Genomic DNA, 26654 nt, shown 5'->3' on the forward strand with positions numbered 1-26654 from the left:
CTTACTACACTATAAGCTAAATCATTTAAACTCCGGTGTGGTTTTGTTCCAAGGTGTTTCGCTTTGGCTGCGGACAGGCGAACGCCTAGACCACCTCCGCAGAGGTCCTCTTTCTCAGAGGCTTCCAGTCGCGCCTTCCCTCCCTCTCCTCCCCCTCCCCCCTCAGAGCCCGCCTCTTTCCCGTGGGCGGGGCCAGAGCTCGGCGTCGTGGGGGCGTCGCGCCACTGCGCAGCCGCAAGGGGGCGGTACCACGGCGGTGCGACATGGGGGGGCGCGGAGGAGACGCCGGAAGTGGCAGTGGTACGAGTCCGACTGAGGGGTTCTCACTGCCGGCGTCCTCCACCCGCGCGGCGGCCAGAGCCAAGGCCCGAGGGGGTGGGCGTGGCGGACGCCGGAACACGACCCCCTCCGTCCGCTCTCCGCGCGGGGCGGCGCAGCGTCGCTCCCCTCCACCAGCTGCCATGAGCGAGCGCCTCCGCCCTAGGTGAGACGGAAGGGACCCCCGTCCTTTCCGGCCCGTCGCCGGAGGATCCGCGGGGTGGAGCCGAGGGGCCGCCCGCGTCCTGCGGGTCGAGCTCCGGGCGGCGCGGCCGGCCGAGGGAGGAGAGAGGGACGCGCGAGTGGCTGCAGCCCTGGTTGTCGGTGGGCAGCCCGGAGGGGTTGACATGTCGGGGTTCCAGGTCTCCCCTCATCAGTCTGGTTCGGAACGAGCTCCGTTGGGTCCTGGAAGGAGGACGGTGGTCCCGAAGCTTCCCGGTCCCGTATTTAGGCAGGTGGGAGGGGGATGGGAGGAATGTTCTCGAGTGAGGGAGCCCCTGCAGGCGCCTGGGAGGGCACGGGGGAACCTGCCTGCACCCCCCCCAAGGTCAGGTGGAAAGGGGGTTGGGCTTAGTTGAACCCGGCAGCCGGGACGGATTAGGGTAGCCCGCCGGGCTGACGGTGAACCCGGCAGGGCCCAGGTCCAAGATGGGTCGTGATTCCCTCGGCGCCGTAGCCTGAGCAGGCAGCATTCTAAACTGTGGGTGCAAGGCCGTTTGACTCGGAAGGCGAGGTAGAGTTACAGTGGGAGTTCGGCTGATAACCCTCCCACCCAGCCAGGCCTCAAGGCTGCGGGTCTTCACCCAGGCAGTAGTCCAGGCCCAAGCCGGACTTCTTTCTTTTTTCCTCCTCTCCCCTCTCTTGTTTTCTTTTCCTTTCCATAAGGAGTCGAGGAGGAGGAGGAAGTAGACGTGCGTGTATCCCTGAGTGAAGCTTTAATTCTCAAATTGGGGGGGGAAATTCACCATCACCATGGAGCTTGAAGTGGAAAACTGGATCACTAAGTTCTTTTTTTTTTTTTTTCTTCCCATTTTTCTGAGGAGATGGATTTTGAAAGGTCACTTGGTTTGCCTGGGTCTCTGAATTTTCCTTTATTTCCTATTAGTCTCAGGCTGAAGTAAATTGGCTTATAGGATTCCCTCGGTAGATTATACTAGATCTTCTCTTGTTCCTTGATTTCATTGGTGGTGAATGTAATTGGCAACTTTTTCCGCAAAGGCTCTTCTCTGTAACGTTTTTACTTCGTGGGATTGAGGTTCTTTAAAGCATCCTGAGGTTATTTGTTTTTCTTGTAGTGAAAACCTAGGGGGTCCTACACCTCATTAGATAATTGATTTGGATCATGTAGACAGAAACATAAAACCTGGACTATAGAAAGGAAGAGTGGGCTATTTGAAATTGCAAGATGCCTTCAAATTATAATCTGGTCGTGGTAGTAATGCCAAAACATATCATCTGTGAGTAGGGAGGAACATGAAACAGCAGTCTTGGCAATTATTAGCAAGATTTTTGAAAAGTTTGAATTAGACCAAACTGAAATTATGGCTCAATGACATGCCATCAGAATCAAAACATTTAGATGTAGTAAACTGAATCCAGCTGTCTGGTGTGTGTGTGTGTGTGTGTGTGTGTGTGTGTGTGTGTGTGTGTGTGTGTGTGTGTGTGTGTGTGTGTGTGTGTGTGTGTGTGTGTGTGTGTGTGTGTGTGTGTGTGTGTGTGTGTGTGTGTGTATAGTTCTTAATTTTCAAAATCAATTTGTATTTCTAATATTTTTTGGGGTGTCTCCCAAATCTAAAAAAGGCAAGTTTTTCCCACCAAAAAAAGATTCCTTTTAACCAGTACCATACACAAACAATGTGTTTCTACTGATAGCAGATTCTTTTTATCTCTTACATACACAAATAATCCCAATACATTTTATTAGAGTCACCTTGAACAGTCTTTTCCTTGCCTGCTTCTCTCTTGTATTTCGTGGAGTATGATGGACCAGTTTTGCCAGCTCCAGCTGTTCACATCTCTGGATCTGTTTCCTCAATCTTAAGATGAAAGGTTGATCTAAGACAGTTTTTGAAACTATTCCACAGTAGACCACAATGGTTGTAGAGAAGTGGGTGTATGGTCTGTACTTTACAACAGATTCCTAACTTTAGGATATGCTGAAGTTTTCTCGCCCCAGTAAGAAGGAAGAGTTCTTTTTGTTTTTTAAAAAGTGAAAACCAATTTCCATTCTCTTAAGATTACTTCTTCAAGGTTTAGAAATTGAAAGGTTAGGGGTTGGGAAGGTGGCTCAGTGGCTTGCCTTGCGTGCCTGAGGCCCTGGGTTCGATTCCTCAGCACCACATACGCAAAAAGAAAAAAGAAAAAAGCCGGAAGTGGCACTGTGGCTCAAGTGGTAGAGCACTAGCCTTGAGCTGAAGAGCTGAGGGACAGCGCCCAGGCCCAGAATACAGGCCCCACGAAGGACCCCCCCCCCCAAAAAAAAAAAAAAACTGGAAAGGTTAAAAATGAAATAAGTCATGGAGTAAGCCACCTTTCAGAATAACATGTCAGAGTCATCTGAACTTAGGTGGGAAGGGGAGAATGTGATCAATTGTGGGGTGCCTACCAAAATTATAACCTGCTCTGAGGCATTTGTGTCAAAAGCTATAATCTGACTGACTATACAGATAGAGATAAGCATGCAGCTGTGATCTTGTCAGTTATTAACATTGTTGAAAGCAGAGAATTTGAAGGAGGGAAACTGCTAACAGCTAAGGAGATAAGAACAGGTAGGGCTCATTCTGAATCCACTACCACCCAAGAAGACCAGCCATAGGCTAGAAATCCTGTAAAAATGCAGCAGTTCAGTTGATATCCTCAGTACCAGGCTGTCTTTGTTCTTAGACTTTTTCTGCCGTGCAGCTCCCTTTCCCTCCTTGTCATTGGAAAAGTACATCCTCCGTTGCAAATGAGGAAATGGTAAATTTTGGTCAGGCTCCTAAGTTTGGTTAGTGACTCAGCAGCCCAAAATATGATCAGCTGTTAGCCTACCGATAAAATAAGAGTTCAGGGACCAGCCTGCTGCCACTGGATGAGATTTCTCTTTGGGTGTCAGATGGCTCGAGCAGAAAGGCTTTGCTACTGCAGCACATTCCCATGTAAATTCTCTGATTAGGTTGGGATGGAAGTGGAACCTTCTTGATTCAGATTTATAGTAGGATATCCATCGAATGATTATTAACCTGGTACTCATCTGACTTTAAGCTTCAAGTGCTTCAGAAATTAAGTGCAGTATTTTGTGTCTCATCTTCTGGGAGAAAGATGTGGAACAGAGATGGTCATGGAATGAGGTAAATGGTTCAGAATCATGCTCAAAAACTGGAGTCATGGAAGTGGAACTGTGGCTTAAATGGTAGAGCACTGTCCTTGAGCAAAAAAGCTCAGGCTTAGTGCCCAGGCCCAGGCCAAAAAAAAAAAAAAGCAAAAACAAAAACAAAAAACCACCCTGGGATCATACTTATGCATAAAGCTAGATTTTTTTGGGGGGAGGGGGGCTGGTCATGGGACTTGAACTTGAGCTCTTCAGCTCAAGGCTAGCACTCTACCACTTGAGCCACAGCGCCACTTCTGGTTTTCTGAGTGGTTTATTGGAGATAAGATTCTCCTGGCCTTTCCTGCTCCTGCTGGCTTTGAATTTCGATCCTCAGGCTGAGGCCTCTTGAGTAGTTGGGATTACAGGCGTGAGCCACCCGGGCCTGGCTGAAGTTAGATATTGAGAGTGTTATAGACTATAGCGAACTGAACTGAGTGAAAATTTAGTTTTCTGATATCCACACTTCAACTCAAACCCTTAGGATTCAGGATTTGTTACAGTAAGCTAGTAGTATAGATGCTATATGCTCTAAGCTTAAATACTTTACAAAAAATACTTTACAAAAGCATTAGTTGATTGTGTCTCACTAGTCTTTTGTCTCAGTTGCAGAAATGTGAGCCTCTAAGCATTTGATAATAGATGCTGTTGTACATAGTTTTCACGGTCCTGCCCAGTAAGCAAGTACATGAAAGGCCTGTCCTCTAGCTAAGCTGCATCATATAGCTTCATGTGTCATTTTGTACTGGGAATGAGACTAGACTTTAAACTAGATTTTACATTTACTTTATTCAAACTTAAGAAATAACTATGGCTAGTGGACACTGTGTTGGGCAGTGTAATTGTAGACATTTTGCCTTAAAATGATTCTCCTTTTCACTGCTTTTTTTTTTTTTTTCTTCTGGTCATGGGACTTGATCTCTGGGCCTGGGCGCTGTCCCTCAGCTCTTCAGCTCAAGGCGAGTGCTCTACCACTTGAGCTACAGCGCCACTTCTGGTTTTCTAGTGGTTTATTGGAGATAGGAGTCTCACAGTCTTTCCTGCCCGGGCTGGCTTTGAACTGTGATCCTCAGATCTCAGCCTCCTGAGTAGCTAGGATTACAGGCGTGAGCCACGGGCACCCAGCTTCACTGTTTTTTTTTTTTTTGGTTACTCACCGGCACCCAGCTTCACTGCTTTTTTTCTTTTTTTTTTTTGTTTTGTTACTGGTTTTGGAGCATGAATTCAGGAACTCAAACTCTTGGTTTGGCTTGCTTGTTCACAGCTGGCACAGTTGAGCCACACCTGCAATCCAGTGTTTTCCTGGTTAATTTGGAGATGAAGTTTTGTGGATTTTTCTTCCCAGGCTGACTTCCAACTGATCTTTCACGTCTCAGCCTCTTGAGTAGCTAGGATTACAGGCATGAGCCATTGGTACCTTGCCTTATTTCTCTCTCTCTCTCTCTCTTTCTCTCTCTATCTCTCTCTGTCCCTCTCTTCCTCCCTCCCTCCCTCCCCCTTTTCCCCCCCTCTCTACCCCTCTCCCTCTGTGTGTGTGTGTGTGTGTGTGTGTGTGTGTGTGTGATTAAAAAAAATATTTCCCCCCCTAGGATTTATTTCTTTAATCTTTAGGTTGTTATGTAAAGGAGTTGTCATTTAACAGAGCAGTTTATTAAGACAGTGTACCTTGATCAGTGTCATCCCTTTCAACACTCTCACCCATCTCTCTGCTACCTACTTTTTTCTCACTCTTCTTAGTTTTGTAGGATATATATTGGATTCTTGACTTCATTCTATCTTTTTTTGTCCACCCCTTTACCCTGTTTCTGCTTTTTTTTTGGGGGTCTGGTCGTGGGGCCTGAACTCTGGGCCTGGGCGTTGTCCCTCAGCTCTTCAGCTCAAGGGTAGAACTCTACCACTTGAGCCACAGCGCCACTGCCGGCTTTTTTCTTTTTGCTTATGTGGTGCTGAGGAATCGAGCCCAAGGGCCTCAGGCATGCAAGGCAAGCACTCTACCACTGAGCCACCTTCCCAGCCCCTGTTTCTGCTTTTTATTTTTATTTTTAATTTATTTTTTTGGGTCCGGTTGCGGGGCCTGAACTCTGGGCCTGGGCGCTGTCCCTCAGCTCTTCAGCTCAAGGCTAGCACTCTACCACTTGAGCCACAGCGCCACTGCCGGCTTTTTTCTTTTTGCTTATGTGGTGCTGAGGAATTGAACACAGGGCCTCATGCATGCAAGGCAAGCACTCTACCACTGAGCCACCTTCCTAGTCCCCTGTTTCTACTTTTTAATGGATTTGGAAATCCTGAGCCAGGCACAAGTAGCTCATGCCTATAATCCTAGCTACTCAGGAGGCTGAGATCTGAGGATCACAGTTTGAAGCTAGACCTGGCAAGAAAGTCTGTGGGACTCTTTTATCTCCAGTGAACTACTCAGAAAAAGCCAGAAGTGGTGTTGTGGCTCAAATGGTAGAGTAATAGTCTTGAGAAAAAAAATCTCAGGGACAGCACCTAGGCCCTGAGTTCAAGCCCCAGGATCAGCACACACCCACAAAAGAATTCCTTCTGACTGCAGTTGATATGCAAGTTTCTTTAAAACTAGACTTTTTCAGCACTTTGTGCTGCAGTCTCAAAGTCAGAATCTAGTGACATGAATGAAGTGACTGTTATATCATAATACTAGTAGTCTGGCAGACAGTCAGATTAGCACAGCTAGAGTTGCTTCTCCAGTGATCACCCAGGATAGTAACTGAATCATCTGGGGAGCACAGAGATTCAATTTCGTATGGTGCCTCTTGGGGGAAATCAGGGGCGAGGAAAATCAGCCTAGAAGCAACCACAAATCCATGATATTCCTGTGTGACACCCTTTTTGTACAGATACACAGGACAAACAGGCAAAGACAAGTCTTCTCTCAAAGCTTGTCATATGGAAGAGAGTAGGTAATTTGAATTTTACATTCTGGGAATTTTTGTTGTTGTCATGGGGCTTGAACTCAGGGCCTGGGCACTGTGCCTGGGCTCTTTGGCTCAAGGCTAGATCTCTACCACTTGAGCCACAGCACCACTTCCAGTTTTCTGGTGGTTAATTGGAGGTAGGAGTCTCCCGGACTTTCCTGCCCGACTCTGCTCCAGAAACTTTTACAGAAGAAAACTTTAGTTGTGTTTGATAGCTTAGTCCTTAACCTTTTCCTCTTCTTAATTAGTAGCAGGCAATTAAAGTTGTCAAGATTCTTTTCACACACTAGCCTTGCTAATCTAACCTTGATCTTGGCTCCACTCTTCACATATTCTTGCTTAGTTCCCAATGATGGTATACTTAAACTTTCACTCTATTGAGATGTCATGTGGTATATTTTTTCAGGTAAGAGGGCAGATTTATTTGTTGTCTTGGTTTACAATTGAAATAAAAAAGATCAACTACTGGATTTTTTTCTCCTTGCGTTTTAATTTCAGGAAAAGAAGAAGAAATGGCAATGAAGAAGATAACCATCTTCCCCCACAGACCAAAAGGAGCACGAGAAATGCTGTCTTTCAGGATTCCTGGGACACTGAGGTAAAGAATGGGTCACATACTCACTTGTTTTCTATGCTTAAGCACAGTGTATAACCCAAATAAGTATGATTTTACCTGACTGCAGTAGTACCAATCCTATTTCTATTTTGAGTCCTGTTCTCTATGTGGAACTTGGTACTCTCTTCCTAGCAAAGTCCATCCACACATGAATGCACACACTCACTCTTACACAAAGTTTCATGGATCTTTGAAAGCCCATCTTTGAACTCCCTATTTTATACATATATCTCAACAACCAACTTGTTTTCTGATAGTTTATAAGCCAATACCTATTCTTAAAGGTTAACATAGTTTATTACTTCAATAGAAATTTTAAGCATGTAGAATGTATGAGATATATATATATGTGAGGTATATGAGGTATGTATATGAAAGATCCTGTTTTAAAGTGTGTTTTCTTTTCACTGTGTTCTATTTTTTTTTTTTTTAATTTACGGTCGTGGGGCCTGAACTCTGGGTCTGGGCACTGTCCCTCAGCTCTTCAGCTCAAGGCTAGCGCTCTACCACTTGTGCCACAGCGCCACTTCCAGCTTTTTTCTTTTTGCTTATGTGGTGCTGAGGAATTGAACCCAGGGCCTCAGGCATGCAAGGCAAGTGCTCTACCACTGAGCCAACTTCCCAGCCCTTCACTGTGTTCTAGAAAGAGCATACCCGCTGGAGGAGGGGAGAGCAGCTGGGTGTCAGGGAAGACTCAGGAGTTCTCTATAAGTTCTAGGTTCCTGAGAGTGCTTGTCTGGATACAGAAACATTTCTTTGTGTGGTGGGAAGCCTTCTCTGATAGGAAAAGGAAGCCAGTGTTAGGTAATGCTTCTGTAAGGTTTTGCTTCTGTAATACAACTGGACATTGGTTCTTGTCACACCAGTGGAGAAATGCCATGGTGACAGAGCCTTACACTTAGAGCAGAATTCTTTTTTTTTTTTTTGGGTCTGGTCGTGGGGCCTGAACTCTGGGCCTGGGCACTGTCCTCAGCTCTTCAGCTCAAGGCTAGTGCTCTACCACTTGAGCCACAGCGCCACTTCCGGTTTTTTTTCTTTTTGCTTATGTGGTGCTGAGGAATTGAACCCAGGGCCTCAGGCATGCAAGATAAGCGCTCTACCACTGAGCCACCTTCCCAGCCCCTTCTTTTTTTTTTGGGGGGGGGGGGGTCGGGTCAATTGTTGGGCTTGAACTCTGGGCCTGGGCGCTATCCCTCAGCTTTTCAGCTTAAGGCTAGCACTCTACCACTTGAGCCACAGTGCCACTTCTGGTTTTCTGAGTGGTTTATTGGAGATAAGATTCTCACTGCTGGGGCTGGGAAGGTGGCTCAGTGGTAAGTGCTTGCCTTGCATGCATGAGGCCCTGGGTTTGATTCCTCAGGACCATATAAGCAGAAAAAGCTGGAAGTGGCATTGTGGCTCAAGTGATAGAGTGCTAGCTTTGAGCTGAAGAGCTGAGGGATGGTGCCCAGGCCTAGAGTTCAGGCTCCACGACCAGAAAAAAAAGAAAAAAAGATTCTCACGGCCTTTCCTGCCCGGTCTGGCTTTGAACTGTGATCCTCAGATCTCAGCTTCCTGAGTAGTTAGGATTACAGGCATGAGCCACCAGCACCTGGCTTCTAGAGTAGAATTATTACACACCAAAACACTGTTTACTTTCATAGTTCCCAGTAACAGAATTTCACTTAGGTGAGTCCCCAAGGGAATCATCAGTAACTGTCATGTGGGTAACCCAACTGTTGGACATTCCAGATTTGATCCTTCTGTGGGAGACTTTGTTCTCTGTAGCCTTTTTCCCTCCTCCCCACCTTGTTTTTTTGCCAGTCCTGGGGCTTGAACTTAGGTTCTAAGCACTGTCTCTCAGCTTCTTTTGGCTCAAGGCTAGTACTCCACCACTTGAGCCTATAGTGCCTTTCTGCTTTTTCTGTTTATGTGGTACTGAGGAATCGAACTTTATGCATGCTAGGCAAGCACTCTACCACTAAGCCACATTCCCAGTCCCTTTTTTTTTTTTGTTGGTCATGGGGCTTGAACTCTGAGCCTAAGCACTGCCCCTCAGCTCTTCAGCTCTAGGCTAGAGCTCTACCACTTGAGCTACAGAGCCACTTCCAGTTTTCTGGTGGTTTATTGGAGATAAGAGTTTCACGGACTTTCCTGCCCGGGTTGGCTTTGAATCACGATCCTCAGATCTCAGCCTCCTGAGTAGTTAGATTACAGGCGTGAGCCACTGGTACCCGACTTCCTTTTTCCTTTTTTTTAAAGGATAATTAACAGAAAAGTAATTGAGCTTCTGTTTAATGCAATAATTGGAGAGACTCAGGGATGAAGGAAACCAGATTAAAGGCTGCTGAGAGCACCTTGTAAGGCTGTTCGTTAAAGGTATACGTAATACTCTCATGGAGTATCACAGAAGAGAGCAAGCATTCTTGTTCCTTAGCCCTGGGTCCTGTGTCTTGTTTTTACTTCTCCAAAGAACTTCAGGTATGGCACCACCCTGTGATTATTGCTCTGAAGTCAGACTTCTTATCTTGTAAGGTCAGTATAGTAGCTTGTGGGCTTTCTGTTTTTGTTTTTGTACTGGGGCTTGAACTCAGGATCCTTATGTTCTTGCTTGGCTTTTTTTGCTATGGCTGGCACTCTAGCGCTTGAGCCGCATCTCCAGTTCCAGCTATCTGCTGGTTAACTGAGGCAAGAGACTCAAACTTGCCTCTCTGGGCTGGTTCCAAACCTAGAACATCAAATCTCAGCCTCCTGAGTAGCTAGGCTTACGGGCGTGAGCCAGCACTGCCTGGTGGATGGTAGTTTTCATCTATACCCATTGATGATACATAACTTAAACTTTGCTTGACTGATTGGTCCCAGCATGCCCTGTATTCCCTGCTTCCCTCTCCTCTCCCCACATAGCTTCAGTAACATCAAGTGGACTGTAAAACTGGAGATGCAAAAGGCTGGAGGAAATTTTGTTTTGTCCAAGACCAGGACTCAAACTTAATACTTCATATTTTCACTGTTGATTAATGCTGTACCAACTGAGCCATGCCTCCAATCCCAGGAAGGGAAAGCTTTTGAAGTATGAAGTTAAGCTCTGAATAATTGTGTTTTTTCTACTGGAATAGACTCGAGTTTGTAGCACAAAACCAAGTTTGCATTTGGCTCTTTTTAAAAAATTATATAGAAAAGGGGCCGGGCGCTGGTGACTCACGCCTGTAATCCTAGCTACTCAGGAGGCTGAGATCTGAGGATCACGGTTCAAAGCCAGCCCGAGCAGGAAAGACCTTGAGACTCCTATCTCCAATAAACCACCAGAAAACCGGAAGTGGTGCTGTAGCTCAAATGGTAGAGTGCTCGCCTTGAGCTGAAGAGCTGAGGGACAGCGCCCAGGCCCGGAGTTCAAGCCCTACGACTGACAAAAAAAAAAAAAATTATATAGAAAAGAGAAGATGATCATTCATTGTGTTAACTTTGATAATAGAATATGAATCTTTTTTTTTTTTTTTTGGCAATACTGGGGTTTGAACACGGAGCCTTGCACTTCCTAGGCAGGTAGCCTACCATTTGAGCCACACCCTCCTCAGCCTTTTGCATTGTATTAGTAAAAGTATTATATTTTTACTCTTTTTTAAAAATTTATATTTTGGTGTGGGCTTTGAACTCTGGGCGTGGGTACTGTTCCTGAGCTCTTCAGCTCAAGGTGAGCACTCTACCACTTGACACAGTGGTGCCACTTTCAGTTTTCTGTTGGTTAATTGGAGATAAAAGTCTCTGGATTTTCCTGCCCAGGGTGGCTTTGAACTGAAATCCTCAGATCTCACTCTTCTGAGTAGCTAGGTTTATAGGTATGAGCTACCAGTGCCTCTGGCAAAATATTTTTACTTTTTTAGCCAACAGGTTTCCTTGGGACTAAGTCAGATAAGAGAAAACATTCCCTACCTTTCTTTTTTTTTGGGTCCGGTCGTGGGGCCTGAACTCTGGGCCTGGGCCCTGTCCCTCAGCTCCTCAGCTCAAGGCTAGCACTCTACTACTTGAGCCACAGCGCCACTTGCGGCTTTTTTCTTTTTGCTTGTGTGGTGCTGAGGAATCGAACCCAGGACGTCAGGCATGCAAGGCAAGTGCTCTACCACTGAGCCACCTTCCCAGCCCCATCTCTGCCTTTCTTAAAATGCTTAGAAAATTCTTTTTCTTGTAGCTTGTACTTACATCTGAGGAATTTGTTTAGATTCTGAAAGACTTAAAATGGCTACTTTTTACTTGGAGGCTGAGGTCTGAGGATCACTGACAAAAGCCAGCTTAGACAGGAAAGTCCCTGAGATTCTTTTTTTTTTTTTTTGGGTCCGGTTGTGGGGCCTGAACTCTGGGCCTGGGCACTGTCCCTCAGCTCTTCAGCTCAAGGCTAGCGCTCTACCACTTGAGCCACAGCGCCACTTCTGGCTTTTTTTCTTTTTGCTTATGTGGTGCTGTGAGGAATCGAACCCAGGACCTCAGGCATGCAAGGCAAGTGCTCTACCACTGAGCCACCTTCCCAGCCCCGTCCCTGAGATTCTTATATCCATTTAACCACCAAAAAAGCTGGAAGTGAAAGTGTTGTTGCTCAAGTGGTAGAGCACTAGCCTCAAACAAAAAAGGTCAGGATCAGTGACTAGGCCTTGAGTTCAAGCCCCAAGATAGTCACCAAAAAAAAAAAAAAGAGAGAGAGAGAGAAAAAGAAAAAAAAAAAGACTGATTACTTATTGAAAGTTACTTTTTTTCCCTAAATGTAATAATCTTGGTATCTTTCTGGGAAGTTAGATGTGAGGTGTCTGATTTGCATTAAATTACCACAAGTAGCTCTGTAAACTGAAGGTAATATATACCTCTTTTCCCCATATACTGAGAAGCCATAAGAATAAGAACTATCCTGCAGATGAGTTAGAGAGATACTTCATGTATTTTCTTTCTCTTTGTTGTTGTTTTTTTGTTTTTTTGTGGGTCATGGGGCTTGAACTCTGGGCTTGGGCACTGTCCTTGTGCTCTTCAGCTCAAGGTGAGTGTCTGCTGCTTGAGCCACAGGGCCAATTGCGGTTTTCTAGTGGTTTATTGGAGATAAGAGTCTCATGAACTTTCCTGCCCGGGCTGGCTTTGAACCGCGGTCCTCAGATCTCAGCCTCCTAAGTAGCTACGCGCCCGGCTTTCTCTTACTTTAGTAGGAAAAGGAATCTCCGCTTCTTACGTGGAAAAACTTGGAAATGAAAAAATAAAGGCACTTGCCAGCCAAAACCATTGCCAGGAGGAGGCAATGAGAAGCTGGGCCCTAGGGCCTGTGTGTTGAGCTGCTAGCTGAGGCATGAGCTGTCTTTAATGCTCAGACTACTAAACATTTGCTGGAGCAGCTAGCTTGGGAATCACTGGAACAGAGCAGAACTTTGCTCCATTTATCTTTTAGCTGGAAGATACTTTTCCAACTACATGCTATGATATGTTATCTGGAACACAATTGTAGATTTCTAATATGAAAAGGCAGGAAAGAAATGAGGACTAGTGCTTAAAAACTTTGTATCTTTTGTGTGAATGTGTATTTGTGTATGCGTATGCATGCATGCATGCATACGCATGCACACGTGCGTGTGCCAATCCTAGGGTTTAGGTGGTTTCCCTGAGCCTTTTCTGCTCAAGGCTAGCACTTTACCACTTGAGCCACAGCTCTACTTCTGGCTTTATTGCTGGTTAATTAGAGTTCAAAGTCTCACAGATTTTCCTGCCTGACTGGCTTTGAATCTTGATCCTCAGATCTCAGCCTCTTCAGTAGTGAAGATTACAGATATGAGACTGGGTACTGGCTTGTAAATCTGGCTTCTAGTTCTTATATATGCCCTTCAGGAACTGCTGCTGTGTTAGTAAGTTAGGTCAATCTTTTTTTCTGGTACTGAGGTTTAAACTCGGGGCCCAGCGTTATCACTGAGCTTTTCTACTCAAGGCTAGCATTCGGCCACTTGATCTACAGCTCCACATCTGGCTTTTTAGTTAATTGGAAGTAGCAGTCTCATAGGCTTTTCTTCCCCAGACTGGCTTAGAATTGTGATCCTTGGATTTCAGCCTCCTGAGTATCTAGGATTACAGGCATGAGCCACTGGCACCCAGCTAAATGAATCTTTAGGCCCACTCCTACCTTACCTCTTTTATTTTACCTTTTTTTTTTTTTGGTTGGTCGTGGGGCTTGGACTCTGGGCTTGGGAACTGTCCTTGGGCTCTTCAGCTCAAGGCGAGCGCTCTACTGCTTAAGCCACATCGCCATTTCTGGTCTTTTAGTGCTTTTTTGGAGATAAGAGTCTCACGGACTCTCCTGCCCGGGTTGGCTTTGAACCTCAGATCTCAGCCTCTGAGTAGCTAGGATTACAGACGTGAGCCACCAGCGCCCGGCTTTATTTAACAGCTTTCTAGAACCATTTTTATTTTTCAGATCACTATAAAGTAACTGAAAGCTGACAGCTATGGCAGAGTCCTCGTCCATGCATGCATATTAGTTATTTTTCGTTTGTGGAAAATCAAGTAAAATGAAGCAGAGGTAGTAGATTATTTTAGTTAAGAAGGATTTGAAAACACAGTGTGTGATTTAGCTTCACCTTAAAGGGAAAATGGAAGGCTGGGAAGGTGCCTCAGTGGTAGAATGCTTGCCTTGCATGCATGAGGCCCTGGGTTCAATTCCTCAGCACCACATAAGCAGAAAAAAAAAAGCGGGGAGTGATGCTGTGGCTCAAGTGGTAGAGTGCTAGCCTTGAGCTGAAGGGCTGAGGGACAGCGCCCAGGCCCTGAGTTCAGGCCCCATGACCGGACCCCAAAAAAATACACACACAAAAAAAGGGAAAATGGGAGTTGGGTACCAGTGGCTCATGCCTATAATCTGAGCTATATAGGAGGCTGAGATCTGAGGATCACACAGTTGAAAGCCAGCCTGGTCAAGGAAAGTCTGTGAGACTCTTACCTCCAATTAAACACTAGAAAACTGGGAGTGGCACTGTGGCTCAAGTGGTAGAGTACTCGACTTGAGCTGAAGAGCTCAGGGACAGTGCCCAGGCCCAGATTTCAAGCCCCATAACCAACAAAAAAAATAAAAGGGAAATGGAGGGACAGAAATGGGTGTTACTTATTCATTGGGACAGAAAAATGATCACCCCTCCTTTTCCTTGCTTATTAAACTAACATATTGAATTAATTTAGAGTCTTACAGTCTCACCAGTATTAACAGACCTAGAACTCTGGAATTATTGGCCACTTATACACTACCTTACACTTAGATACTCTTATTGACTCATCTAGGATCATCTTTTATTTAATTCAGACATGGCAGCCACCTTAAAATGAACAGCAACTGCTAGCCTACTACAGAGGTGGTCTAGCCTACTACAAAAAAGTTTTTTTCCTCTCCTTCCCTTCCTTTCCCTTTTCTTTCTCATTCTCTCTCTCTCTCTTTTTTTTTTTTTTTTTTTTGGGGGGTCCGGTCATGGGGTCTGAACTCTGGGCCTGGGCGCTGTCCCTCAGCTCTTCAGCTCAAGGCTAGCGCTCTACCACTTGAGCCACAGTGCCACTCCTGGCTTTTTGCTTATGTGGTGCTGGGGAATCAAACCCAGGGCCTCAGGCATGCAAGGCAAGCGCTCTACCACTGAGCCACCTTCCCAGCCCTCATTCTCTCTTTTTTAAATTTTTTTTTTTTTAATTAAATTGACATAGGGTCTTGCTATGCAGCCCAGATTCATGTCAAACTCCAGTCAGCTCTTCCTGCCTTGAGCTCTTTAGTGCTGGGAATTACAGGAAATACTCTGCCATCATACCCAGCTCAAGATTTTTAAACTTGAGGCATATGTTAAAATATCAGCTGTGGGCACTGGTGGCTCATGCCTGTAATCCTAGCTACTGAGGAGGCTGAGATCAATTTGAAGCCAGCCTGCGCAAAACAGTCCCCGTGAGTTCAAGCCCCACTACATCAGTGAATGGGGAGATGAGGTAGTAAGAGGAAACTGGGCCTGAAAGAGCAGTTAGTTAATATTCCTGCCCTGGCAGTGGTCTAAAGGTTATTTTTAACAACAGACTTTAGAACGTTTTTGTTTTTGTTTTGTTTTAGGGCTTGAGCTCTGGGCCTGGGCACTTGTCCCTCAGCTCTTCAGCTCAAGGCTAGTGCTCTACCACTTGAGCCAGCACCATTGCTGGCTTTTTTTGCTTATATGGTGCTAAGGAATTAAACCCAGGGCCACATGCATGCAAGGCGCTGAGCCACTTTCCCAGCCCCTACCTTCTAGTATTTAACACCTTTCAGTGATATTCCTTATGCCATCATCATACCTAGATAAAAAAAATTTTTTTTGATTCTTCATGAAACTTGGACTCATGGCCTAGGCACTATCCCTGAACTCTTTTGACTCAAGGCTAGCTCTCTACCACTTTGATGACAGCTCTACTTTCAGGTAGTTAATTGGGCGTTGAGTCTCATGGGAATTTTTCTGCCTGGGTTGGCTTCGAACCATGATTCTCAGATCTCAGCCTTCTGAGTAGCTAGGATTACAGGTATGAGCCACTGGCACCCAGCCCTACTTTAGGTTTTTTGTTGTTGTTGTTGTTGGCTGTGGGGTTTGAACTCAGCCTGGGCGCTGACCCTCAGCTCTGGGTAAGCACTCTTGAGCCACAGCACCACTTCTGGTTTTCTGGTGGTTTATTGGCGATAAGAGTCTCATGGACTTTCCTGCCCAAGCTGGCTTTGAACCGTTATCCTCAGATCTCAAGCCTCCTGTGTAGCTAGGATTACAAGTGTGAGCCCCTGGCGCCCATCCCTATTTTAGTTTTTAGTTTTTTTGTTTTTGGTCGGCCATGGGGCTTGAACTCTGGGCGTGGGCGCTATCCCTGTGCTCTGCCTCTTGAGCCACAGCACCACTTCCAGTTTTCTGGTGGTTAATTGGAGATAAGAGTCTCATGGACTTTTCTGCCCAGGCTGGCTTTGAACCGTGATCCTCAGATCTCAGCCTTCTCAGTAGCTAGGATTATAGGTGTGAGCCACCGGCGCCTGGCATCCTATTTTAGTTTTTTAAGGACTCTCCATACTTCTTTCCTTTGTGGTTGCAGTAGTTTATCTTTGTATTTGCAGTATATGAGTGTTTATTCCCACACTCTCCATCCTCATTATCATTTGTTTACTTGATGATTGCCAATTTGACTGGAATGAAAATGTGATTTTTGTGTGTGGGTGTGAGGGTACTAGGCCTTGAACTCAGGACCTTGTGCACACATTGGGCATTGTCCCTCAAGGCTTTTTCCTTCAAGGCTAATGTTCTACTACTTGAGCCATAGCTCCACTTCTGGCTTTTTGGTAGTTTTGACCCTAAGAGTCTCATGGACTTTTCTCATGGACTGGCTGTAATCCTTAGATCTCTGCCTCCTCAGTAGCTAGGATTATAGGTATGAGTCACACTGGTCCTAGGTTTTTAGGGTCTTTTAAGTTAGGATGTTGTCATCTCAAATAGGGATAATTTGACTTTTTCCTTAATTGAATCCCTTTGATTTCTTTTTTTTTTTTTTTTTTGGGTCCGGTCGTGGGGCCTGAACTCTGGGCCTGGCCGCTGTCCCTCAGCTCTTCAGCTCAAGGCTAGCACTCTACCATTTGAGCCACAACGCCACTTCCAGCTTTTTTCTTTTTGCTTATGTGGTGCTGAGGAATCGAACCCAGGGCTTCAGGCATGCAAGGCAAGCACTCTACCACTGAGCCACCTTCCCAGCCCCTTTGGTTTCTTTTTCTTGCTTTATTGCTTTGGCTAGGAATTTCAGTGCAATACTGAATAAGAGTAAAGGAGAGTAGACACCTTGTCTTGTTTTTGACTTTGGATATGTAGCTATAGAGAACTAGTTAGCTAGTTTATTATATTCCTTTCATTGCTTCTAGTTTTTTTCAGAACTTTTATCTGTGGCTTTTTTAATACCAATTTAGATGACCATGCGATTTTTATCCTTGATTCTATTTATTAAATGGATTATCTCTTGGGCTGGGAAGTTGGCTCAGTGGTAGAACGCTTGCCTTGCATGCCTGAGGCCTTGGGTTCGATTCCTCAGCACCACCTAAGCAAAAAGAAAAAAGCCGGAAGTGGTGCTGTGGCTCAGGTGGTAGAGTGCTAGCCTTGAGCTGAAGAGCTGAGGGACAGCGCCCAGGCCCAGAGTTCAGGCCCCAAGACCGGACCCCCCCCAAAAAAAATAAATAAATAATGGGTTATCTCTTAATATGGCTTTACACCTAGGGGGGAAATCCAAAGGTAAGCCTAGCTGGAGGACCAGGAATTCTTGGTCTCTGGTGAATAATAGAGCCCAGTGGACTTTGAAAATGAACCTTGTCAACTTTTCTGTTCTTCACAGCTTCTGTCTTTGCCTTTCTGTTGTGTTCTCTGTAGGCTCCTAAAAGTTCTTTAATATTTCTCCTTTCTTTTTTATCCCTGCGTATTTTTCTTACCCACTGGTTCTTTCACTGGCTTATGAATGTGCTTTCCAGGACATTTTCCTTCACCTTCAGTTGTGCTTCCTTTTTCTTCCCTTAGCCCAAGACTTCTTTCCTCTTTTGGCCTGGCTTCCTATTTGGCTTCTCTCTTGTTGGAGACATAACAGTGATGTTTATATTCAGCAGACTTTTCTGAACACTAACTATTAACCATGAATATCTAGGTACCTCCAAGCTAATTGGATCTTCCTTCTCCATGCCTGTCTGGGCTATGGCATGTATCCACAGTTGTTCAGACCTGCCTTCTGCATGAGTGTATGTGTGAAGAAACTTCCCTGCAGGGCCTTTCTGGGTCTTCTGCAACCTCACCTATCACAAACAGATCATGGAATCTTTACTCCCTAGTATAGACTTAAGCATGACCCACACTGCCAGTAACCTCTGTCTACCGAATTTAAAGCTTGCTGGGCACTGGTGGCTCATACCTGTAATCCTACCTACTCAAGTAGCTGAGATCTGACAATTGTGGTTCAAAGCTAGCCTGGGCAGGAAAGTCTGTGAGACACTTTATCTCCAATTAACTACCAGAAAACCAGAAATGGAGCTATGGCTCAAAGTAGTAGTCCACTAGCCTTGAGCAAAAAAAGCTCAAGGAGAGTGTCCAGGCCCAAGTTCAAGCCTCATGACTGATATCCTGCCTCACCCCCAAAATTTATAGTTCTTGGAGTCTGGCCAAAACCTTCCTGTATGTTTTGTGTTACACCAGCTCCTCCTGTAGATCTAGCCACACCACACTATTAGCTTATTTTCCCAAGACAGGTTTTTGTATTGTATGTTTTTTGGTTTTTGTTTTTTCTATGCTAGTTCTGGGGCTTGAACTCAGGGCCTGGGCACTGTCCTTGAGCTGTCAGTCATGTTCAAGGCTAGCACTCTACCACTTGAGTCACAGATTCACTTTTGACCTGGCTTTCTTTGAACCCTGATCCTCAGATGTTAGCCTCCAGAGTAGCTAGGATTACTGGTATGAGCCACCAGCACCTGGTTGTATTGTGTTTTAAGCTTTCGCAAAGATTTACTTTAGTGTAACTAGGTTGAAGTAGGGAGAAATAGAAAAAGAGAAAAACTTTGTTGCCCCCCCCCCCCCCAACCTCCCTTACATAGCACTAGCTTTGAGCACAAAAGTACAGAGGTGACAAAAAAAAAGTTAGGAACCTTTTTCCTTGATAAAGTGTTTTTAATTACATGAGATTTAGGATCTGACTTCATTGAGCTGGAGAGCTGAGTTTTACTAGTTTCCTTGTCTATTTTTAGTATCAGATTAATGTTACCCTCTGGAAAGCTAAAATAAAGATAGTAGTTGAAAAACATGCTTACTAGAGTTGTTTTCCTTGAGTTGTATCATAGATACCTACAGAAACTTTGGCTAAAACTAAATGCTTTTTTGGGGGGTGGGGTGGGATGGGAATCAGTTGTGGGGCTTGAGCTCTGGGCCTGGGCATTGTTCCTGAGCTCTTTTTTTTTTGGTCTGGTCATGTGGCCTGAACTCTGGGCCTGGGCGCTGTCCCTGAGCTCTTCAGCTCAAGGCTAGCACTCTACCACTTGAGCTACAGTGCCACTTCTGGCTTTTTTTTCTGCTTATGTGGTGCTGAGGAATCGACCCAGGGCCTCAAGCATGCAAGGCAAGCACTCTACCACTGAGCCACCTTCCCAGACCTGTTCCTGAGCTCTTTAGCTCAGGGCAAGCACTCTACCACTTGAGCCACAGTGCCACTTTGGTTTTCTTCTGGTAGTTAATTGGTGATAAGAGTCTCATGGACTTTCCTTCCTGGGTTGGCTGTGAACCGTGATCCTCACATCTCAGCTTCCTGAGTAGGTACGATTATAGGCGTGAGCCACCAGTGCCTGGCTAAGCTAAATGCTTTCTATACCTTGTTCTATACCTTGTTCAACTCTGGCTCATGCATGCCTATTTCTGTCACCAGAAGATGAATGGACGAGGGGTTCCTTCAACTTCCCAGTTCCCGTACAAACTCTCAGGACCTTGAGATCTTGAAAGAACTTCAGGGTGTCTCACAAATGGAGAGTCCCATAAGGTGAAAGTCATAGCAAGGATATTATTTTAGCATAACAGGTTAAAATAGAAAGAAATAGAAAAAATGAGAGAAACATTTTCTTCTCCCCAGGCAAGAGATGAGTTAAAGGCTCATTTTTATTTTTATTTTTTAATTTGCTCTTGTACTTCCTGTTATCTTCTGCATATTAAAAATCTGCCTTATTCTTGTGGGGCTGTGTTTAACACCACTAAACTTAGCTATGTCAGGTTGAGAGATCTGGAGGACTCAAATTCGAAGTGAGGCAGAAAAAAAGTCTTTGAGACTCCATCTATAGAATAATCAGTAAAACAGGGCTGGAGGGCTGGGAATGTGGTTTAGTGGTAGAGTGCTTGTTTAGCATGCATGAGGCCCTGGGTTTGACTCCTCAGTACCTCATAAACAGAAGAAGCCAGAAGTAGTGCTGTGGCTCAAGTGGTAGAGTATTAGCTTTGAGCAAAAAGAAGCTCAGGGACAATGCCCAGGCCCTGAGTTCAAGCCCCAGGACTGGCCAGAAAAAAACAGGGCTAGGGGCATGTCTCAAATAGTAGAGCACTAGCCAAGCAAGTATGAGGCCTTGAGTTCAAATCCTGGTAAAAATCTTCCTTATTTGGGGCTGGAAAGGTGGCTCAGTGGTAGAGCGCTTGCCTTGCATGCCGGAGGCCCTGGGTTCAATTCCTCAGCACCACATAAGCAAAAAAAGAAAAAAAGCCGGAAGTGGCTCTGTGGCTCAAATGGTAGAGCGCTAGCCTTGAGCTGAAGAGCTGAGGGACAGCGCCCAGGCCCTGAGTTCAAGCCCCACGACCAGACCCCCCGCCCCCCCCCCAAAAAAAAAAAAAATCTTCCTTATTCTTTTTTGTTGTTGTTGGTCATGGGGATTGGCCTGGGCACTGTCCCTGAACTTTTTTTGCTCAAGGCTAGCACTCTACCACTTTGAGCCACAGTGTCACTTCCCGTTTTCTGGTGGTTTATTGGAGATGAGTCTCACAATCTTTCCTGCCTAGGCTGGCTGTGAACTGAGATCCTCAGATCTCAGCCTCCCTAGTAGCTAAGGATTACAGGTGTGAGCCACAGGCACCCAGCTTCATTTTTTTTTTGTTGGTCTTGGGCCTGAACTCTGGGCCTGGGCGCTGTCACTCAGCTCTTCAGCTCAAGGCTAGAGCTCTACCACTTAAGCCACAGAGCCACTTCTGGCTTTTTCTGCTTATGTAGCGCTGAGGAGTTGAACCTAGGGCCTTGTGCATGCAAAGCAAGCACTCCACCACTGAGCCACCTTCCCACCCCAGCCTCATTATTCTTTTGGGCCTAGAAGAAACAGCATTGGTTATGGAGCCCACTTTGTGTTCCTCTCACTACAGTAGCCTGAATTCTGGTTGTTAGTAGGTTCATTGCTACCATCTTCTTCTTTAATTAAGCTTAGCAAATATTTACTGAGTGATGGAGCAATCCTAGTAAAATGCTTTCTTGAACACAGTAGGCATACATATTTGTTTGGAGAGTAATGGGTATGAAAACAACCTGGGTCTTGCTGTTTGCTAAGCAGTCATGAGTTGCTGCATGGTACCCCACAGGTGATACCAAAATAAGACAATTAGGAGCCTTGTTTTTGGCTCACCTACTTATGTGTAGTTATGAGGATATAGTGACTTCACTGTTGCCTAAATACAGAATCCTTAATTTTTGTCAGACACCTATGAGTTGCCTTTGTGTATTGTTTATAGGTTCTTGGCTAGAGTCTTCATCAATTTTATTTTGCTTGTGTTCAGTGACTTGCAAGGGACTGGTACTTTATAAATTATAGCTTTATTCTACTTCTTCTAGAAATAAAAATTTGTCAGTACTGGTCAGATGTCAGTACTACCCTTGTGAATGAAAAATGCAGAGTAAAGAAAATGAGCCCTGGGTTGGGAAGATGGCTCAGTGGTAGAGTGCTTGCCTAGTATGCATGAGGGCCCTGGGTTCGATTCCTCAGCACCACATAAGCAGAAAAAGCTGGAAGTGGTGCTGTGGCTCAAGTGGTAGAGCGCTAGCCTTGAGCTGAAGAGCTGAGGGACAGCGCCCAGGCTCAGAGTCAGAGTTCAGACCCCATGGTCGACCAAAAAAAGAAAAACAAAAAGAAAATGAGCCCTCTAACTGTCAGTCTGGTAACCTGATATGTCCCTGTAAGGAATGAGGATAGGATTCCTACTTTATGGGTCTGTGTCAGCAGCCCTAGTCTCTGGGTTTTCGTTTTTCCTTTGGTGTAACAAGGCAAATGCTTCTGTATTTACTGAGCTAGAAACAAACTGTTAGAACCTGGCACAATCCTACAGTGGCTTCTCCTCCAAAATGGTCTGATATGAAGTGGGGGAAATACAATATTTTAGCTTCTGGTCTTTAAAAGACAAACCATTTTTTTTCTTTACATCCTAAGACACTGAATGAAACTTAAACTTCAGCATTCAGCCTTTAAAGTTAGAAGTGAAAATGGTCTTTCCTCTATCAGCAAAACAGACTGATTTAAAGACAGCGTTCAGGTAGATTCCAGTAATCTTCAAACTTTTTTGACAGTGTCTCCTCAAAATTTGTTGTTAAAATAGTTATGCAAAGGGATTTCAGCATGTCAGTTTATGAGCACAACACATCTTGATCAGTGTCACCCCTTCAGAAGTGACCTAGTGCATACCAAATATACTTGGGAATCATTGGAAAGGCTTCATAGAAAAATTATCCTTACCCACCGTGCAATTTTTTTCCCTGGGTTTCACATTCATATAAAAAGTTCTAGTCCACCTGTGACTTGTGAGGTCTTCCCCAACCCTCCCCAACAGTGAGAAGCAGAAAAACCAGAATGTCTTTAAGAGATGGATTGTTCTTGCCTTTGAGGACAGTAGCCTTTATGTCATGTGCTAAAATAAACACATAAAATGGATGTGGCCTGGATTATATGCAGGTACTCTGCTACTAGTTTGAAAGTACCTTGACTGGCTTAGTGCAAGTAATAAAGTTTCTGAAATACTTCTGAGGTGTCTTCCCACTCATCATACCTTGATGGAAGGTGCTAGAAGCCTGTTTTTTTCTTTAGTCCGCAAGCAGACAGTGGAGCGGCCAAGACTCAAAACTGCCATCTGTGCATGGAGTTAAAGTCTAGACCAGAATTTAGATGTAACTGAAGATCTTTCTACTTTGTAGTAGCATTCTTTAGTTTACTTACTCATGATCAACTTTTGTAGAAGTTTTAGAGGTGGGGAACCTTTTTTTTTTCTTTCTGCCAGGGGCCATTTGGGTATTTATAACATCATTCATGGGTCATACAAAGTTATCCACACAAGCCCATGGCCATGGGCAGCAAATGAGAAGCTTGTGTGCTTGTCCTCTCTTGTCCCAATGATGTCATGGGCCTTATACTGAGGGCCAGGTGCTCCTACCTTGGCTTAGAAGATACATTTGAAGGAAGGTTGAAGATCCCAGTCAAATGATCTGTCATGCACATCTTCCAGGGGGGGGGGGGGGGGGGGGGGGTGTGTGTGTGTGTGTGTGTGTGTGTGTGTGTGTGTGTGTGTGTGTGTGTGTGTGTGTGTGTGTGTGTGTGTGTGTGTGTGTGTGTGTGTGTGTGTGTGTGTGTGTGTGTGTGTGTGTGTGTGTGTGTGTACATCAAAGACTTATTTATAAGGGTACACTAAACACTTTTTTTTTTTTTTTCTGGTCTTGGGGCTTGAAACCAGGGCCTGGATATTGTCCCTGAACCTCTTTGTCCTCAAGACTAGCATTCTATTACTTGAGCCACAGCACTACTTCTGGCTTTTCCTGAGTAGTTTATTGTAGTTTCACGGACTTTTCTGCCCGGGCTGGCTTGAATTGAGATTCTTAGATCTCAGTCTCCTGAGTAGCTAGGATTAAAGCTGTGAGCCACTGATGCACAGCTACTAAACACTTTATGAACATCACTATAAAGTTGAGTTATAGAGTTGGGGGTAGTGGATCATGCTTGATATCCTAGCTCACTCCGGAGGCTGAGATCTGAGGATCACAGTTCAAAGACAGCTGGGAAGGAAAGCTTGTGAGATTTTTTTTCTTTGGTCGGTCATGGGGCTTGAACTCTGGGTTTGGGCGCTGTCCCTGCGCTCTTCAGCTCAAGGCAAGCATTCTACCGCTTGAGCCACAGTGCCACTTCCAGTTTTCTAGTGGTTTTTTGGAGATAAAGAGTCTCAACAGACTTCCCTGCCCGGGCTGGCTTTGAACTGCGATCCTCAGATCTCAGCCTCCTAAGTAGCTAGGATTACAGCCTTGAGGCACCGGCGCCCAGCATTGTGAGATTCTTTTTTTTTTTTTTGGGGTCCAGTTGTGGGGCTTGAACTCTGGGCCTGATCGCTGTCCCTAAGCTCTTCAGCTCAAGGCTAGCGCTCTACCACTTGAGCCCCAGCGCCCCTTCCAGCTTTTTTCTTTTTGCTTATGTGGTACTGAGGAATCGAAGCCAGGGCCTCATGCATGCAAGGCAAGTGCTCTACCACTGAACCACCTTCCCAGCCCCATTGTGAGATTCTTAACCTACAATTCACCACTAAAAAGCCTGAAGTAGTACTGTGGCTCAAGTGGTAGAGTGCTAGCATTGAGCACAAAAGCTCAAGAACTGGTGTGTGCAAGTACACACACATACACAGTTGAGTTATAGAATTTTTTTAAATGAAGTAGAAATTGTAGGTATACTTATTTTAAGTCACTACTATATGGAATCCTTTTCTAACCTATCACCTTTGCTATGATAGTGTGAACTAGATCTAATTTGAGCTGAAATTTTGACTTTCTGGAAACTGATTCTAGTTCTTGCCTTGATTTTCAGACAGTACCTGTAACCAGAAACAGTAAAGAAAGCAGACTAAGAGGAAACAGAGCATTCTTGTCGGTGGGTTTCTGATCCAGTGTAGTGACCTCTGTAAAACTTTGATGGTCTCTGCAAGGTGTCTGTGGACATCTTGGATGGATGTAGGTCTTTCCTGGCCTTTGTAGAACAAAATTTTTGTTTTTGAATTGGCCTTGATGTAAGCCTTTCCATAAATGCTGCTTGCTGGCCCTGCCTTCTGATTTCATTCAGTCCCCCTCCAGTCATTTTATGAACTAGGTTATATAACCTGTTAGTAGTTCCATGGTCTGTAGATTGATGAGACTTGATTTTGGTCTCATTACTGATGGATGCTTTGTCATCTTTGCCTTTTCAGGCTGTTTCAGGTCAGTTGTCTGTGTTCATATTGTTAGATGTCATTTTTGGTCAAAAAATAGATGGGATCTAGGATTAAAAAATTACAAGTATGTATCTGGAAATATTTATGTACTTGTTTTATAGCGAAAATCTGTAATTTACCTTGTAAAAAAGTTAAAAAGGGCTGGGTGCTAGTGCTTACACTTACAATCCTAACTGCTTAGGAGGCAGCAATCTGAGGATCAAAGCCAGTGAGAGGGCAGGAAAATCCACAAGACTCTTTCCTCCCCTAATATACTCAAAAAAGCCAGAAGTGACGCTGTGACTCAGGTGGTTGAGCACTAGCCTTGAGCAAAAGAAGCTTAGGGACAGTGCCCAGGCCCAGAGTTCAAGCGCCAGAACTGGCAAAAAAAAAAAAAAAAGGAAAAGCTATAAAGGATAGAAATAAAAGCAACTACAGTAGTTCCATTCCAACATAAGCAGCGAAGACTTTACATACTTACAACAGGTGCTTCAAAACCAATGTTTTTGTCCAAGGAAACAAAAACAATCAAAAGACCAAAGCTATCAAAGAGCCAAGTTAAAAAATTATATAAGAGGCTATTCATAGAATCCTGACTTTGATTCCTCTTAGTACAGTATTGAGTTGTCGTGGAGAAAGGAGTTCATGCCCGAGTCCGCCCTGTCTAGTGACTAGCACTCTCCCTTTAGAGATTTCTTTCACTACTGGAGATTGCTGGGTTCAAGTAGGCAGAGAAGATGAGTAAAAGAATTGAGTTTTGCCGGGCGCAAAAAAGATGAGTAAAAGAATTGAGTTTTGCCGGGCGCTGGTGGCTCACGCCTGTAATCCTAGCTACTCAGGAGGCTGAGATCTGAGGATCGCGGTTCAAAGCCAGCCCAGGCAGGAGAGACCGTGAGACTCCTATCTCCAATAAACCACCAGAAAACCGGAAGTGGCGCTGTAGCTCAAGTGGTAGAGCGCTCGCCTTGAGCTGAAGAGCTGAGGGACAGCGTCCAGGCCCAGAGTTCAAGCCCCACGACCGACAAAAAAAAAAAAAGAATTGAGTTTTGAAGGACGTGGAATAGGAAGGTTGGTGCCTAAACCCAGACCCACCCCTCCTAGGCAGTCTAGCACAGGCCCTGCCAGGGTAGTTGTGAGGGTGGAGTCCAGGCATGGTGGGTGTGTCTGGTAAACCCTGTAACCCCAGTATGTGCCCATTCTGGTGCTCCCTACTGACAGGAAGAATACTTAGTAGAGATTATGCTTTCACCCACAATCATGTTCTTAGGCAGCAAGACAGGCTGATGGTGACTCTGGCTTTTTTCCTTCCAGTCTTCCAGCAGTGACAGTGGTGGGAGCAGCAGCAGTAGTAGCAGCAGCAGCAGCAGCAGCAGCATCAACAGTCCTGACAGGGCCAGTGGGCCAGAGAGCAGCCTGACCCAGGTCATCCCAGGATCGAGCCCCAACACCCCTCAGCCGGCACCTGAGCAGTCTGCACTGTGCCAAGGCCTCTACTTCCACATCAACCAGACCCTGAAGGAGGCTCACTTTCACAGCCTGCAGCACCGGGGCCGGCCTCCCACATGAAGGGCTGGCAGTTTCTTGCCTTCTGTGAAGGGACAGTGCTGTGCAGATTCGGTATTTCAACCTACAATTTGTTTTAAAAAAAATTGCACACAAAAATGCCTGTTAGCTTTTCAGTCTATATTTGAAATAACAGGTTAACAGGCAATTGTTTACTTGTGGTG

At 45.2% G+C, this 26654-nt stretch overlaps 1 protein-coding gene across 2 annotated transcripts; it reads left to right on the forward strand.

Annotated features, from left to right (window-relative positions):
• The first annotated feature begins 248 nt into the window (after positions 1-248).
• On the forward strand, positions 249-26566 carry Fam104a (family with sequence similarity 104 member A). 2 transcript variants are annotated; one of them, XM_042672891.1, is made up of 4 exons: positions 249-484; positions 7102-7201; positions 24549-24611; positions 26239-26566. In XM_042672891.1, exons 1-4 carry the CDS (start codon positions 264-266, stop codon positions 26491-26493), a joined length of 639 nt encoding a protein of 212 aa, XP_042528825.1. In that variant the 5' UTR covers positions 249-263; the 3' UTR covers positions 26494-26566. The 2 variants fall into 2 exon arrangements, with proteins under 2 accessions (XP_042528825.1, XP_042528834.1); XM_042672900.1 differs by lacking the exon at positions 24549-24611.
• Positions 26567-26654: the final 88 nt, after the last annotated feature.

Source organism: Dipodomys spectabilis, unplaced genomic scaffold (assembly GCF_019054845.1).
Source record: "Dipodomys spectabilis isolate Male_0828 unplaced genomic scaffold, ASM1905484v1 ptg000018l, whole genome shotgun sequence".
NCBI lineage: Eukaryota > Metazoa > Chordata > Mammalia > Rodentia > Heteromyidae > Dipodomys > Dipodomys spectabilis.

Bases quoted from the DNA above. Each gene is read 5' to 3' on its own strand.
- Fam104a (XM_042672891.1), top strand. From the start codon at position 264: ATGGGGGGGCGCGGAGGAGACGCCGGAAGTGGCAGTGGTACGAGTCCG. The intron at 485-7,101 runs GTGAGACGGAAG...TTTTAATTTCAG, and splicing joins AGCGAGCGCCTCCGCCCTAG to GAAAAGAAGAAGAAATGGCA. The intron at 24,612-26,238 runs GTGGGTTTCTGA...TTTTCCTTCCAG, and splicing joins GAAACAGAGCATTCTTGTCG to TCTTCCAGCAGTGACAGTGG.